Source organism: Capricornis sumatraensis, chromosome 9 (genome assembly GCF_032405125.1).
Source record: "Capricornis sumatraensis isolate serow.1 chromosome 9, serow.2, whole genome shotgun sequence".
Classification (NCBI taxonomy): Eukaryota; Metazoa; Chordata; class Mammalia; order Artiodactyla; family Bovidae; genus Capricornis; species Capricornis sumatraensis.
This window is the reverse complement of record NC_091077.1, coordinates 70,238,242-70,255,765: the sequence shown is the minus strand read 5'-3', so window position 1 is coordinate 70,255,765 and position 17,524 is coordinate 70,238,242. Positions and strand designations below refer to the sequence as shown.

At 40.5% G+C, this 17,524-nt stretch overlaps 1 protein-coding gene across 3 annotated transcripts in view; it reads left to right on the top strand.

Moving 5' to 3' along the window:
• Window positions 1-5,651: 5,651 nt before the first annotated feature.
• RNF145 (ring finger protein 145) overlaps window positions 5,652-17,524 on the top strand; it is a 61,686-nt gene continuing 49,813 nt past the window's right edge. For 2 of the 3 annotated variants that reach the window (XM_068979779.1, XM_068979778.1), the window contains exon 1: window positions 13,297-13,420. In XM_068979779.1, the coding sequence (XP_068835880.1) occupies window positions 13,414-13,420 (7 nt within the window). In that variant the 5' untranslated portion in view covers window positions 13,297-13,413. Of the gene's footprint in view, window positions 5,664-9,706; window positions 9,910-13,296; window positions 13,421-17,524 lie in introns of those variants that run through there. The other variant, XM_068979777.1, reaches the window with a different exon arrangement.

Sequence of the window (17,524 nt, the reverse complement as noted above, 5' to 3'; positions counted from 1 at the left end):
TCAATTTAACTGTTGCTTCCTGACTTGCATACAGATTTCTCAAGATTCAGGTCAGGTGGTCTGGTATTCCCATCTCTTGAAGAATTTTCCACAGTTTATTGTGATCCACACAGTCAAAGGCTTTGGCACAGTCAATAAAGCAGAAATAGATGTTTTTCTGGAACTCTCTTGCTTTTTCCATGATCCAGCGGATGTTGGCAATTTGATCTCTGGTTCCTCTGCCTTTTCTAAAACCAGCTTGAACATCAGGAAGTTCACGGTTCACATATTGCTGAAGCCTTGCTTGGAGAATTTTGAGCATTACTTTACTAGTGTGTGAGATGAGTGCAATTGTGTGGTAGTTTGAGGATTCTTTTGCATTGCCTTTCTTTGGGATTGGAATGAAAACTGACCTTTTCCAGTCCTGTGGCCACTGCTGAGTTTTCCAAATTTGCTGGCATATTGAGTGCAGCACTTTCACAGCATCATCTTTTAGGATCATTAGCAAGAGTTAATTCTATAAGGAACTCAGAAACTAGCCTTTTGGAATGGCTGGAACTGTAACAAATATACACTCTTGCAAACTCTGAGCTGACTTCTTCCTCAATGTTGAATATGGCTAGTGGACAGTAAGATAACCTTAGGGCTTCCCTGATGGCTCAGTAGATAAAGAATCTTCTTGAAATGCAGGAGTCTGCCTTCAAGGCAGGAGACCCAGATTTGATCTCTGGGTGGGGAACATCCCCTGGAGAAGGAAATGACAACACACTTTAGGATTCTTGCTTGGGAAATCCCTTGGACAGAGGAGCCTGGTGGGTTACAATCCATGCAGTCCCAAAAGAGTCAGACAGGACTGAGTGAGTAAACTGCTACCAAGATAACCTTTAGAATCCTGAACTGCCTGCCATTCCACAAATGTAAACACTCCACTTATCTCCTTCTAGCACATTAAGTTAATTCCTTTTATGACCAAGATATGGTAGTTGGGTATGCTTGGTTCCAGGTACTTACCATGTTTTTCTCCTTACCTTTCCCAATTTGTGTGCTTTTGGGTGTTTCTAGAAAGTACTTGTTCTCTTTTATTTGAGATTGTAAAAACAGGAAAAAAGTCACATGAGATTGCCTCATTTATTTGAGCAGTCCTCTCTAATACCCCACCCCCCACCCCCTGCTCTTCATCCTGCTGCTTTTCTCTTTAGTGTGATTTGGTTACCTGTTTCTGGCTCTTTAGAGCTTTTTCAAAACTGGATTAGCAGCAGTGTAATAGCAGTAACCCTTTAATTACTGGAGTAATTTTCTTTGCTTGTTTTGAACCCCAGCATTTATAGGCAGCTGCTATAAAAACCAAGTGTGGCTTTTTTCCTGCTTTTACAAGTTCAGGGAACTTACAGTAAAGGTTATAGGACTTTGAACCCAATTTTTCCCTTAAAAAAAGGAAAGGTCAGAGCTGAGGTAGACTTTGCTTCCATTTAAACAAACACAGAAATCCAGTATCAGTGCTAAAGGAATACTTTCAAGATTCTGTCATTCACCTGGGAAGAATAAATAAATCCTGTTTATGTAGTTTTGACTTCATGGTAATCTTGTTTTTTGGCCTTACATTTTCTTGACTGAGTCAGTAGTAAAATTGTGAAAACAGGAGGAAATCAAAGGAAAGACCTTGCTGTCTTGGGCAGTTTCCTATTCCAGTCATTAGTCATGTGTCCTCTGTAATTCTGTGTGTGTGTGTAATTTCTCATTTACCAGGCTATATTGAGAGACTCATAAAACTGCCTCTTTGCCATGTAGCAGGCTTAATGATTATTCTTAAGTAGTCTAAGGCACAAGGATGAAAGGTGGCCAATCCCCAGAAATTTTAAAAACTTAAATTTCTTTAGGGATATTTCTTTAGGGAAGTTACTCTGAATTTGATTGATTGATGCCTCCAGAAATTACATTTTCTAAATGCAGAGCTTGTGTTTACAGTTTTAGCTAGATAGAGAGGTGGTCTTCCCAAGTGGCACTAGTGGTAAAGAACTCACCTGCCAATGCAGGAGACATGAGAGATGCGACTTCAATCCTTGGGTCAGGAAGATCCCCTGGAGGAGGCCATGGCAACCCACTCCAGTATTTTTGCCCAGAGAATTCCATGGACAGAGGAGGCTGGTAGGCTACAGTCCACAGGGTCGCAAAAGAGTCAGAAGGGACTGAAGTGACTTAGCATGCAAAGATGTCTCAGAATTGGGGGTTTACCTTTAAGCGTACCAATGCCAAAGGCTTGAATTTCCAAGGAGGGCCTCCAACACAGATCTAGGTGGAAGGACCTTAATTTCTTTTGTAACAGGCAGAAGTTAAGACTTAACAATTTCAAGATGATTCAATCTAGTGGCAACATTTTATCCACTACTGAGTGTGTGATCTTCTGTGCCTATAGGCATTGCCAACCTCAAAGTGATTGTCTAGGAACTAACCAAAGAGGAAGGAACAATGTAGGGCTTTTTTTTTTTTTGAAGGGGCTGAGGGCGAGGGAATTTGTTGAGGGTCATTGAGGCAAGGAAGTAGATAAAGCGCAGAAGACCAGAAACATTCTTGATTCATTCTTGGTACAAACAATGTGTTTCAGGCTTTTTTCTGTGGGTAAATTGAGAACAGTTCCTGCCCCACAAGGTATGTTAACATTTGTCAGTTCTAGTGATTTTGACAGAACAAATGGATTTCCTAATTTGGGGAAGTGTGATGGTACGTCAATTTGTTTTTAACCTTAGACTAAAAGACAGGACATACACGTACCATTTAATTACATACAACAGTAAAATTTTTTGAACAAGTTCTTTAAACCAGAGTTGGAATTCTTAAAGATACTCAATGCATAGTTCTAATTCACTTATTCATATATCCACTCACTTATTCAATAGCTGGGCGCCTGTTCTGAGCTAGGCAGTGCTGAGCCATCACAGATACGGTCTCTGACGCCAAGGAGTTGACAGTCTAGACCAGTCAGTAGGGAGTTAAAAAAAAAATCTGGCCTCTTTGCTACTGCGGTTGCATCGGGTTAAGGATCAGCCTCTCCAATTCTCCCACGTGGTCCTGGCAGGTAAGTGTGGGTGTGAGCGCGTGTGGCTCCTGGTGTTTGGGGAGTGTGAGAGCGCACGTGTGTCAGAATGGTCCGTGTCACAGTGCGCGTGCAGATGTCGGCATGGCACGCGTCTCCATAGCGGCGGGAGCCTGGCTGTGTAGGCTGCGGGAGGCCTGTGTCTCCCACCCGTGTACCGGAGACGGCGCGGGTACCACCCGACGGCGCGATTGTGAGTGAGCGCGAGGGCGCGCACACGCGCGCCCGTACGGGGGAGGGGCGCGCCGCGCTGGCAGCTCCGCGCGCAGGCGCAGAGCACTGAAGCCTGGCTGCTGCCGCCGCAGAGCGCCGGGGGCGGGAGCAGTGAACGAAGAAGGCCATGGCTGCCGCCGGCTGCTAAGGAGCTCGGCCCGCGAGCGCCTGCCGCCGCGGACGATGGTGACCGCACGGGTCGGGCTGCTGCCGCCTCCGCTGCCGCCGCCTCCCGAGACGCAGCATCCAAGGCCCGGCGCCGAGAAGCCGCCGCTGTGAGCCGCGCCGTCCCGGCCCCTGCTGCCGCCGCCTGAGAAGAGCGGGAGGGCAGGCGAGCAAGAGAGCCGGGGAGTTGCGGAGCCCTTCTGTCCGCCGGCGGCGCCTCCCCGTGGGGAGGGAGGCCGCAGCCTGAGGTGAACGAGCCCGGGTCGGCCCCTTCTTCTCCCGGCGCCCTCGCCCGCATCCTGCATCCTCTCTTCTCCCCCTCCCCCGTCCCTATTCACTCCCTTCCTCCATCCCGCCGCCCGCTCCGTCCTCTTCTCCCCCTTCGCCCCTTTCCCCGTTCGCCTCCTTCCTCTTCTCCCATCCTCGTCCCCACTTCACCCGCAGCACCCCCTCCTTCCCAGCCACCAGCCCCTCCTTCGGCCCTCCTGGCCCCCGCTTCGGCTCTTCTCCGGCTCTGTCCTCCCCTCCCGGGTCCCCGCTCAGAGCCCCCTTTCCCAGCTCCCGGGCCTTGCCCGGCCCCTCTCCAACCCCACCCTCCCGGAGAGAGCCCTCGTCTCCCCAGCATTCCTAAGATGCCCTTGCTCTGAGCGCTGCCCCGTCGCCTCCCAGGACCCCATTTGGGGCCTTTTCCAAGCCCCTTCTGAGCTGCCGTTTTCCAGCTGCTCCTTTCCAGCTCCTTTCCTCCAGTTCCCCACTTCCAACTTTCGGTCTTTTGCGTCTTTGTCCACTTGGCTTACGAGGTTCCCTCCCTTGCTTATTTCACCCTCCTCTTCTTTGCTTTACGCAGCCCCAAACTCAGCTTCCCCCCTTTCATTCGGTTTGAGGTGGTTTTGGGGTGCAGAAAGGCCTGCCAAGTCATTCTTCAAATAGGGACCCATTTGCACTATATCATGTCTGTCAGCCCTTTTTTTTTTTTTTTTTTACTGTATGAGCGGTCCTCATCCTTTCCTTTTTGTTCCCATCGCTGCTACTCTCGTTTGACAGGCCTTCTGCATCCCTCTCCACTTTTGCTTTTCTCAACCAAGGATCCCAAGACCCTTGCCCGCCCTCCTTTGGGAATAGATCCCCTTTCTGTTCAGGGATGAAGAACTTCGCCCGCGTCTTCCTTCAGAATCTTTTTGGTGCGTGGCGCGGCGGAGCCAGCATCCTTGGCCAGAGGGGAGGGGAGCTCCCTGGCACGGGCCTCTTTCCTGGCAGAGTTTTTGTGGACGTAATCCCCTAGCCCCGCGGCGGCATTGGTCCCGCTGCTGCTGCTGCTGCGCTGCTTGCTTTGCAGCGAGCTGGGCTGGGGTTACTATAGTTCAAACGCGGCTGAGATCAGCAGGCGTGGGGGGCGGGGGAGGCGGTTCGGGGAGAGAGGAAGGGGGCTCTGCTGTGAGAAGGCATCAAAGATTAATGGATGGCTTTGCATCGCAGTCTGCCGTAAACAGGAAACTAGTTTGAAAGGAAAGGAGAGGGACTGTGTGTCTTCTTATTTTTTAAAATACGGACTGTGCAGTTCTGGTGAATCTTGAATCCTGCCCAAAGGATGAGCTGTCGGTGCTGCAGTCGTGACCCAGGCTGAGCGCCCAATGGCAGAGATAGCAGTTTTCTGTTTCCTCTGTCTGGCTGCTTAAGTTGAAAGATGGCCCTTGTATTCAGAGTGGATTCCCAGAGTGGATGTTTGCCGATTTGGAGATGACCAGAAACCACAGAATCGATAGTAGTTATTTGTACATACACAAAGTTCGCTAGCAATGAGTGGGAGTGGGAAGGATCAGCTATATTTAAAACGTGTGCCAATGCTTATGTAAGAAGTGCGTTCTTCTCCGCGGTATCTGAGTTTTTGGCTGAGTTTACTTAAGATTTTAGGCTTTAGCTCTGCCCTCAACGTTTTCAGGGCTTACCATCCTAACATCCGGACAGCCAGAAAATGTCTTTCATATTAGGATTGGCTTTAGCTGATGGTAGAATTTTTTTCCCCCCCAAATTGGATTGAACAGAGAAAGGAGACTCATGATGAATGATAGTTTTTTGTTTTTCTCCTTATGCCGAGGAGGAAAGGTGTAAAAACTTTTGGAGTTATCTAATATTGTACTGAATAATTTTAAATCGGGTTATAAGGCGTTCTTATTTTTGTTTTTTCTAGGAGATGTGAATTCTCTTCCCTTTTTGGGTAAGAACATTTTCATTTCTTATTTTTTAGCATAATTCTTCAGCTGATGAGAAGAGCTCTGACGTTAAAAACTTACATTTTTCATATTGTTGATGATTTGTTTGATTTCTTCATATTCAAAACTAAAATCTAGTATTTTCTGAAAAATGTAGAGTGAAGTCCCCAGTGTATCCTAAACCACAAAAGTGAAGGATGAATTGTGCAGCGTTATGCTGGTACAGGACATTCTTGTGTTCCTAGGTAGCAATTTGCTGCTTCCAAGCCTAGCAATGTCATTTAATGAAATCCTGTGGTCCTGTTTTTGGTTAGCTTTTGTTAAGCCTTTCTTTTTCTGTTACTGGAAAGGGATGGATTTTTTTTTATAAAGCTGTTTCACTGTAAATCATCTTTGAGTCACATTTAGTTTTCATTACTTTCAGAGACAATTTGTTGGAATGTTACTTTCTCAGTTCTTTCCACATTTCAAGGAGGAAATTTAAAAATCTTGCACAGAAGGCAAAATGTACATAACTCAACAAGGGGAGTATCTTATATATTTGGCTTTAGAGAGTGTTAAGCCTTTGAATTTTCTTTGCCTTCTGCTCTTCTGTTTATTTTTGAGGGTTAGTTGATATTGTTTGGTTTTGGGGAGAATTTTGAGCTTATTCTGACTTAGAATATGCTCCCTAGCTCTGTTTAACAAATCTTAGAAAAAGATAAATGAGGATTGAACCAAACATCTTAGAGGTACAGCAGTCTCTTAACCCCAGGAGAGAAGGCTCCATTTTTATTTATTTCATGTTTTTAATTTAGTCTTTTAGCAGATGTGAGTGATTTGGCACACGTGAGTAATTTCAGGTTTCAGCAAATAAAATATATTTCAACATTTTGTTTAGCTGTTAGTTTAGTGTGTGGAGCTCGAGTGTAGTGTATGGTATTTATTTGTAATGGTCACACCCTATCATGTGGCATTTCTGTGAAGAATGGTCCACAATGGTTCCCCCCCCACCCCTGCCTTTTTCTTTCCATAGCTCTTGTTGGTAGCATTTTAGATTCAGCTTTCTGTATATTAAATTTGTTTCCTCCACGTCCCTCTACATGGCCAGCTTGCCAAAGAGTTACTGAAATGTCACTCACATACAGAAATAATTGAAACAGTTAGTAAGCAATATATTTGTTGTTAAAGGGGATATTTCATTCCATCCAGGCAGTAGAGTTTAGGTGTCTGTCTTGGATGTTCTTCTGTTACCAGTAGGTTTAGGGACCTGATTTTCTTTTTCTTTTTGTTCCGTTTGTGTTCTGTTCTTGTCCCATTTGTGTTCTGTTCTTGTCTGTCTGTGAAATAGTGGTAATTTAAGGGGAAGCATATACCATTCTGCTAATGGCCTTCTTTTGCAATAGAGATATGGTCCTTTGTAAGAATTAGGGAGTTTTTTTCCATTAGCATTTCGGATCTTGATTTCTGACGTAGGATTGGTTATTTTGTGTAATGTTTTTTCTTTAGCTCTTCAAGAGCTACAATAAGTAGTGAAACTGGGCACATTTAAAAACAAGAAAACATTAAAAACATACGAAGGCTCTAAGTCAGATGAATATGGACCACAAATATTAACTCAGTAATTGTCCCCTTTTTTGTTACTTACAAAAGCAATATTGATTCATATTGGAAAATAGAATATGGAAAGATAGTTACTCTTCCATTACTGAATAAAGTCTGTCAGTGATATTTTTGTCTTGGTACAGACCATGGTAATTTTCACACGTGACTGGTGGTTTGTAAGAAAAAAAAAAAAATCTATCATTTGTGTACTTTGAAATGAACTCCCAAGAGTGCACTGAGTTACCAGGTTGACCACCACAGTAAGTAGTTACTTCCTGTGTATTTCCTTAAGTTATCTAGATAGCCTAGGCACATTATATTACACTTTTCCTAGTAATATATGAGTATACTGAAACATTTGTCAAACAGAAAAAGATAGAGGGGAATAAAAATCACCCCAGGGCCACTGTTGAAAGGATGTTAATGTGAATATTTCCTAGAATTTTTTTATCTTAATAATATCACGAGCTTTGAGAAATGTAGGCTCCTAAATGGTATAATTTGTAATAAATGTTGATTCAAGATTTTATTTTTCAGTGCTTTGTTTCCCCTCCCTTAGGACACAGCTATTTGGTTATGATTCTCTGACAATACTCTGTTTAAAAATTTTTTTTTCTTGAAGTACAGTTGATTTATAATGTGTTAGTTTCAGGTGTACGGCACTGTGAATCAGTTATATGTAAATTCTTTTTTTTTTTTTTTAGATTTTTTTTCCCCATATAGGCTGTTAGAGAATATTGAGAATCTAGAGTTCTCTGCGCTGTGCAGTAAGTCCATATTAGTTACCTGTTTTATAAGTAGCAGTGTGTCAGTCCCAATCTCCCAGTTTATCCCTCCCCTCCATTTCTTATGTACGAAAATTCTTAAAGTAGTCTTGTTCATTTAAAGTAATCAGAATTACAGTATTTATTTATAAAAAAAGTTAATTTTGCATTATTGGTAGGACATACATAACATTTGAGTAGTGGGAATGATATATAATAAATCAGTTTAATGATGGAAAAACTTGTGTTAATGGTGTGCCAAACTGAGCAGCACTTCCCCCCCAACTATCTGAGCTGGGAAGCTATGAAAATTAGAGGGTGAAATGGAAATACTGACAAATATTTAACCATAGCATAGCAATCTGTCACTATAATTTTCTTTGGAAATAAATGTTTTCATTTGTCCTGTAATGTCTGAAATTACTGCCAAAGCTAGAAGTGTATTTTGCTTTCTCAGCAAAGTTCTTAAAAGGATATTGTCAGAGCCAACAATCTAGAATTATCCTTACTCCTAAAATTATCCTTTACCACTTTACTTCTGTCTTTTTTTCTGTAATTCCTTGGATTAATTTGCAGCTCTATCATATAAAGCAGTATTACACTAAGTTGGCCTTTATATAGTAGATTGTCTGGCAGATGCTTCATTTCCTTCCTTCCTTTTTTTTTTTTCAAAAGCCCCCCATTCACCACTGCTAATCAACAGCTAAGCAAAGACAGAGGCTGCAGACTCACAGTGCCTGACTTCTTCCATGTGCCAGCATGTCTGTGTGTCACAGGGAAGAATTTGATGAGCTTTTTCCTACCTTGAAAGCAGATGGTGGGAATTTCAGACTAAGAGGGTTTTTTTTTTTTTCCTTCAAGAGTTATTTATTTATTTATTGGGCTCTGTTGGGTCTTTATTGCTATGTGCACGATTTCTCTAGTTGCAGTGCATAGGTTCTCATTGTGACAGCTTCTGTTGTTGCAGAGCTCAGGCTTAGTTGCCCCAAGGCATGTGGGATCTTCCTGGACCAGGGATCGAACTGGTGTCCCCTGCATTGCAAGGTGGACTCTTAACCACTGGACCACCAAGGAAGCCCTAAAAGTTAATGATATGATAAAAGTTAATTTTAATGATACAAGGAAACAGTATTGCAAATCATGTTGCCTTTACCTATATCTTGAGTTCTCTGCATTGTATCTGTATCATGTAAATTGAGTACTTAAGTTCTGATTTTAAGTAATAAAGAACATGACAGACTGTGAGATGCTGTATACTCAATGTGCAGTTATTATATTTTTATTAAATAACGTAGGCTTTTTCATGTAATAACTTTAAAATATGCTCTTTTTAAAAAAGGCTGCATAATTCTCAAGGAATTTTATAGGAATGAATTTTCCTTCTCAAGATAATTGGACAAAGGCTACCATATTTTTATAGGCTGTTTTGTTAAGTGCCTAGATTGGGAATTAGAAGCTTTTTAAAACACAAATTTTGAGGCCCGAACATTTCCTCAGAGCTTTAAAGTTGAGCAGACCCAAGAGAGTCCATGTGAAAACATAGAAAGCTTTTTTCCTAAATATCTGGAAGTAGTAGATGCGTCTAAGGAGCCTTTTACATTATAACATAGTTTTTGTAGTGTGTACTCCATTAGATAAAAGGATATCTAAAACCTATTTGAGGTGACTTACTCCTTTATATTGTATCTCCTGAATTTTAGGTCTGCTCCAAGAAAAAACATGGCTGCAAAGGAGAAACTGGAGGCAGTGTTAAATGTGGCCCTGCGGGTGCCAAGCATCATGCTGTTGGATGTCCTGTACAGATGGGATGTCAGCTCCTTCTTCCAGCAGATCCAAAGAAGTAGCCTCAATAACAACCCTCTTTTCCAGTACAAGTATTTGGCTCTCAATATGCATTATGTAGGTACGTGTCTACATCCTGTTTGCTAAGCTTTTAGTGAGTATTCTGATTTATGTCTTTGTATACTCTTTAATTTGGGTAAAATCATGTCCTTTTACATTGAAGTGACAGTGATACAGTTGTTGATGAATGTCTGTGAATCATGTTTATAGTCTTATTTATCTCACAATTGCATGTGAATTATTAGAGGTAGAGGAAAATAGAGTTGGATTTATTTTGGTGAGAAATAAATTTTGAACCCTGGAAAGCAGAAGAAAACATTTGTTTTTATTTATTTTTTGCTTCTGGTTTATTAGATGTAATTGATATGTACAAAAGAAAACATGTATTAGAGTTTAATACAGTAGAGTTAAACAATGGGAAAGAACCTTTCCAGACATTTGCTGTGCTGTGCTTATTCATGTCCGACTCATTTAGTGACCCCATGGACTGTAGCCTGCCACGCTTCTCTATCCATGGAATTTTCCAGGCAGGAATACTGGACTGGGTTGCCATTTCCTACTCCAGGGGATCTTCCCGACCCAGGGATCAAACCTGTGTCTCTTGCGTCTCCTGCACTGGCAGTGGATTCTTTACCACTGCGGCACCTGGGAAGCTCTTTCCAGACATTTGGCCTGTTAAACTTGTCATTAATTTGGATTTTGGTAGTAAGTCAGAATGTAAGGTTTTTTTAGATTATTTACTTATTTTTGGTCATGCTTGGTCTTCGCTGCTGCATTCAGACTTTCTCTAGTTGCACTGAGGAGTGGCTTCTCTGGTTGGGGCCACAGGCTCTAGGTGCAGGGGCTTCAGTCGTTGTGGCTTGTAGGCCTTAGAGCTTGGGCTCAGTAGTCGTGGCTCATGAGCTTAATTGCTCCTCAGTATGTGGAATCTTCCTAGACCAGGGATTGAACCTGTGTCTCCTGCTTTGGCAGGCAGATTCTTATCCATTGTAGTACCAGGGAAGTCCAGAAAGTAAGCAACATTCTTTATTCTTCCAAAACATTAATATCATTGGAAGATATAGTATTCATTTCAGTTAAATGAAATGTGGAGGATTATATCATAATATCTATTAAAAAATGCTTGAAATGTATAATTGATATGATTTTTTTTGAATCAGTGGTAGAAATAATGTGAAGAAATTTAAGAAATTAAAGTCAAGATATACAGGCAGGGGACTTCCCTGGAGGTCCAGTTGTTAAGATAACTGTAGTTTCACTGCAGAGGGCATGGGTTTGATCCCTGGTCTGGGAAGATTCCATATGCTGTGGAGTGGAGCCAGAAATTAAAAAATTAGGAAGCAGATAAAGTCCATCTAGAGTAAAAGTCATGATTCTTAATTTTTAGGTTAATTTTTGTTTTATATGTAGTAATAGAGATAGTATAATTTCATTTAACATCAGTAACTCAAGATGTGGCTTAAATGATGTACTGCAGTGGTTTTATTAATATTTTTGTTATTAGAATTGCCTATCAACAAATACATCTTTTTAAAAAAAATTTTGAAGGTTATCTTTTATAAAATTGTTAAGGGTTGCCCTGTCTCTGAGATTTATTTATTTATTTATTTTTTGAGATTTATTTTTTATCTATAAAAGACCTTTCTAGGTTTCAAAGCTTAGCCCTGAGAACCCCTTATAGCTCTGAGAGATTACCAAGTAAGCCATTGTGGGAAGGAGTATGGTACAATAGAAAAGACTGCACTAGAGACAGAATCTGAGTACAGTAGACTTCTCTCTCTCAGTTGGCACTACCTTCGAAAGCCTCTGAAATGAGAAGGTTCTTTTATGCTGCAAAATACTAATTCTCAGCCCTTTGTTAAAGGTTTGTATGTTAGTCAGTTTATGGAAAATAATTCCAGTCTATTGTGGAAGAACAGTTGGGTACTTGGTTTAGATATTTCGCTTAATCCAGCAAAAGTAGTTTGTTCTGTGGTCTTAAAAATGTACTTACCACATATATTATTTCTGGATATATTGAAGTATGTATTATAAAAACAGCTACCTAATAACAGGGCAACCCACTCCAGTACTCTTGCCTAGAAAATACCATGGACGGAGAAGCCTGGTGCGCTGCAGTCCATGGGGTCGCTAAGAGTTGGACGTGACTGAGCGACTCCACTTTCACTTTTTACTTTCATGCATTGGAGAAGGAAACGGCAACCCACGCCAGTGTTCTTGCCTGGAGAATTCCAGGGATGGGGGAGCCTGGTGGGCTGCCATCTATGGGGTCGCACAGAGTCAGATACGACTGAAGCGACTTAGCAGCAGCAGCAGCAATAGCAAAAACATTCATTTTAGAAGTTGTATGGGTTCTCGTACAGTTGCAGTTTGTACTCTTTGGCTTTGGGAACTCAGTTGAGCCTTCTTAAATACACTTATTATATGCTATGGTAGAGTAAGCTCAGTGATTGCACAAGTAGACATTTTCAGCTTGAACAGATTTTTGGTTACAGTAACCTCTCTGTCAGAGCATTATGTAGTGTTTATGTAATGTTCCAATTTACAGAATTTCACCCTTAAATGGATTTTAGAAATTGTAATTTATGTTCAAAAACCAAAAAGCATAAAAAGTATACAGTGTAAAGTGCCTTCCTCCTGTCTCTGTTCCTCATCTACTGAGTTCTCACTTTGAGTCTCAACAAGTAGCTGTTTTTATTTTCTTGTGCATAATTCTGGAGATATTTTATGTATGTGTAAGTAAATATAAAGATATATTGATATATAAATGATAAAAATATAAATATCTTTCCTCTTTTTTAGATGATAACATAGTACATTACTCTTTTGAACCTTTTGTTTATTTTAACTTAATGATGTATCATAGAGCCATGTTATTTTTAGATATTCACTGTTTTTTCATGCTGACACATTCTGATCTGCCAGATCTTAAGATTCTGATGAACTGTTGACGCCTCACTTTCTTCCCCAGCCCTCCAGTTCTGTTTCATAGGGGTATAGTACTCTTGTATGTCTACCATACAAGACATGAATTTATGTCTTGAATTTATTGCATGAATTACTTCAGTGGAGGACATTTTAGATAGCTTCTGCCTTCTACTGTTTCATTCAGTGTTGTACTAAATAATTTTGTATAGCTGTCATTTCAACAGGTACAAAGATAGCCATGGATGAGTTATTAGAAGTGATTCTGCTGGGTTAAAGAGTATACATCCGTTGGGACTATTGATTGATGCTGCTCTCTACAGACTATTTTGTACCTACATAAGCAGTTGTTGACGATTCCTGAAATCTACATTTCCTTATCAAAACAGTATTATCCAGCTTTAATATTTGGCTGCTCAGTGGGTTTCTCTGATGGTTCGGCAGGTAAAGAGTCCACCTGCAGTGCAGGAGACACAGGAGACGTGCGTTTCAACCCTGGGTTGGGAAGAGATCCCCTGGATGAGGAAAATGGCAACCCACTCCAGTATTCTTGCCTGAAAAGTCCCATGGACAAAGGAGCCTGGCGGGCTACAGTCCAAAGGGTTGCAGAGTTGGACATGACTGAACTAGTAAACATGACATGCTATGTAGGTGAAAAATGGTTATTTTTAAATGTAGTTTTACTTTGTGTTTCTCTTATGAATGAGATTGAATTTATTCATGTGTTTAAAAAATTTACAATTTCCTCCTTTGAGAGTTGTCAGTACTTGTCCCTTGCTCACTTTTCTATGGGACTGTTAGCCTTTTCTTACTAGTTGGTGGGGTTTGATACATGTTAGGGAAATAAGCCCTGTGTGATGAGTTGGAATTTCTTCCAATTTCAGTTCTCTTGATTTTGCTAAAGATATTTTTGACACTCAAAATTTGTTTTTAATGTGATTGAATTTATCATTTTTTCTTTCATGTATCTTTAGGATTTTTAATCAATTGAAAAGCCTTCTCTGTTCTTAAGTTTATAAAGATGTATATCATGTTTTATTGCATTCTTTTTGTTGTTCCATTTTTGCATTTAAATCTTTGCTGCATTTAGAATTTATCTGCATTTACAGGGTGTCTTATTCCATTTCTGAACTTTGTTTCTATTCATTTCTTATTATTCAGGATTTAGATTTTATTTTACTGTCTGATAGTTAGTCTCTTTTTCTTTATTTCCCTCTCTGAGTTTTTTTTGGTTGTTGTTGTTAGTTTTCTACATGAACTTCCCAGTTATTTAATCTTCCAAACACAGCCCTGTTGACCTGTTTGCTGAGATTGCTTATTATTAAAAGTTAAGTTAGCATAAAGAGAGAGCTTAAGGGTGCTAACTCTTTAGGAATGTTTTAAAGTTTTCTTTATATAGCCCTTAGACTTTATTTTTCAGTTCATTCCTAATTTTTTTTTTTACTGTTGTGAGGTTTTTTTCCCCTTTATATCCTCTAATTGTTATTAAGAGCTTAAAAATCAAGGTGGAGAGTGTTAATAATTGTGTTAATGGAGTATAATTGTACCTTTGAAATCAGAAGCTTTCCAGTGTGGGTCCTGTCTGAGGAGAGCAGAGAGTAACTATCCAGATGTTAATTATAGAACTGTTTGCAGGGTGTAGGATATATAAAGGAGAAAAGAGATAATATTGAAAAGGGGAATAGGGCCATTTGTGAAAAGCCTGAATGCAAATGTTAGATATTGTGCTTAACTTGATAGATGGTGGTGGGTCAGTAAGGGATTTAGAGCAGGTGAGCTGCATCTTAAGATTGGTTAGTCAGTGTTGAATAGGCTAGGATAGTGGATTGGGGAGGGGAGAAACTGGAAGATAGAAGACCATTTAGGACTTTTGGCAGCAGGTAATGAGATCCAGAGCTAGCATGGGCTTGTAGCAGTTGCAAAGAAAAGAGTGCATATGAGAATAGTTCTGTTGTAACTATGATCACTAAAATCATTAGTGACCTAAAAGGTAAAGCTCAAACTTCATTTATATCCCTGTTTTGTACACCTTTCCGTGTTTGTGAAACTGTTAACCACAATCCTTCTGAAAAATCTTTCTAAATTCTTCTAGATTATTAATCATTCCTTCTGTGTCTTTTGCTCTATCTTTGGACTCCTTCTTTAGCGTTGATATTCCTAGGATTTGTGTTTAATTTTCATATTTTGTTGTTGGGGTGGTTTCACATAGTTTTGGCTACAAATCTCTATCTCCACTTTTCACTGCTTTTGACCACTTCAGTCTCCATTATTGGTCCTCCTCTTTGATGGCATGGTATCCAGTTCATACCTCCACCATGGTACTTACTGTACTACATTCTAAGGGTCCATAAACCTAGCTATCTTCCCAACTAGATAGTTAGCTCCCTTAAGGTAGGAATGGTGGTGTCTATTATCTGAGTATTATCAGTACCTAACTAGTGCCTGGTGATGAATAAATGATTTCTAACTATCATTAGCTATCTCAACCTAAATATTTTATAAGCACCTCAACTTATCACTTATCTCATCACCTTTACTTAACCTCAGGCCTCTGCCCCCTTAAGTATTTCCTGTCTTCGTAGCAAAGCCATCCTTTCAGTTACCCATGCTGGAGACATCAGAACCATCTTCACTTCCTTTTTCTCAACCATTCACCAGTAGATTACCATTAAGACCTATTTAAGTATCAGTTCAGTTTAGTTCAGTTGCTCAGTCGTGTCTGACTCTTTGCGACCCCATAAATGGCCCTGCCAACTTCATATCCAAAGCTACTATTTTATTCCATGTCCTCATTGTTTTTTCTCTCCACTACTAAAATAACCCTTTAAATAGCAGAAATTCTTGTATTTCGTTAGGAAGGTTCACCAATGTTATTTTAAGCAGATCATTATTTCTAAATGCTGGTAGTCTTGCTTTTTAAAATTACTGTTGAGTTAGCTTTATCATAGGGAGGGCAGAGGATGAGATGGTTGGATGGCATCACTGACTCAATGGACACGAGTTTGAGCAAACTCCTAGAGATAATGAAGGACAGGGAAGCCTGGCATGGTGCAGTTCATGAGATTGCAGAGTCAGACACGACTTAGCAAATGAACAACAAGCTTCATCATTACCAATTTAGTTTGTTTTGTTTGGTTCAGTTAATCCTATAGTCTGAATAATGATGCATATTTGCATCAGCAGTAGTTTTGTATTTTTCAACTAATTAGATGATGTTTACAGTTGACCCTTGAACTCTGTAGATTTAGAAGGCTGACTATAAAGTTACACTCAGGTTTTATACCATGAGGAGGGCTTCGTGCTCCTGATCCCTGCATTGTTTGAGGATCAGCTGTTTATTGTAGTTCAGATGATTTTAGTCATACAGCTCTTAATGCATCAGCATAAGTATTCATAATCTCTCAAAAATCTTCTTGTGCAGTGTATTTTATCACACTTATTTTTTCACTGGAATGTGAAAATGGGCATATAGGTGAACCGTAGGGGTTTTTGTTACTGTTTTGTTTTTCATTTTCTTACCTCACATATATGGTATTTAAAGGATCTGAGAACATAAGCCCAGGCTAAACTCCTTAATTATTCTTCAGTCACCCAGTCATGTCCGACTCTTTGCGACCCCATGGACTACAGCACACCAGGCCTCCCTGTCCCTCACCATCTCCTGGAGTTTGCCCTAGTTCATGTTCATTGCATCGTGATGCCGTCCAGCCATCTCATCCTGAGTTAGTTAGAGTTAGTCACTCGGTCATGTCCGACTCTTTGCGACCCCATGGGGTGTAGCCTGCCAGATTCCTCTATCCATGGTATTCTACAGGCAAGAATACTGGAGTGGGTAGTCATGCCCTTCTCCAGGGGAATCTTCCTGACCCAGAGATCAAACCCGGGTCTCCAGCACTGCAGGTGGTTTCTTTACTGTCTGAGCCACCAGCTCTGTCAGCAGCATCTCCCAGTACCCTCCTAATACTCTTTCTACTTACACCAGAATCTGGTCTGGTCTACAGTTCCTGTCTCCTGAGAATTTCCTTTGTACTTCTGTGGCTTTCAGACCTGCTGTTGCTGTTCTCTTAGAATGTTTCTCCTTTCTCTTAGCCTGGTAAAGATCCATTTATGCTTTGAGGTCCAGGTCAAACAATCACCTAACCATGGCTCTTTTAATTTTTGTTTATGAAACTACCAAGGATGTACACACTTTTGTCCTTGTTTGTTTTTTCATGAGACTGTGATTTCTTTATTTTTTCTTCTTGGATTTTCCATGGCCACCAGTGCATCTGGATCATACTTTACACATACTAATGTTGATTGACTGAATGACTGAATAATTGAAAGAATGAAATGAATATGTTCAGTCTAGAGAATTTGGCAGCTGATTTTATGAGATACACAGGAGAAGGGAAAGATAAGGATATCTGGGAAGGAAAATGATAGTTTATTAAATGTCAGAAAATCTAAGGAAACATTTCATGCAATAAGTAGACTGATTAGAAAATCCTTCAGCCACAAATAGTGAAAATGCTTGCTAAATATAATAAACATCCTTTTAAATACTTCTTAAGTCCTATGAGAAAGAGATAAAATTAATTAGAGGAAATTATTTTACAAAATGAAAAGCAAATAGAAATATGTATCTCTGGCTTCCCGTGGATGATTCTTAAAGTTAGGATGTGTGGAAAATATGTAGTGCCTAGCACAGCTCCTGTTTCTTAAACTTTAGGCATGATCGATTCAGCATGAGGGACACATTAGGTGCTAAG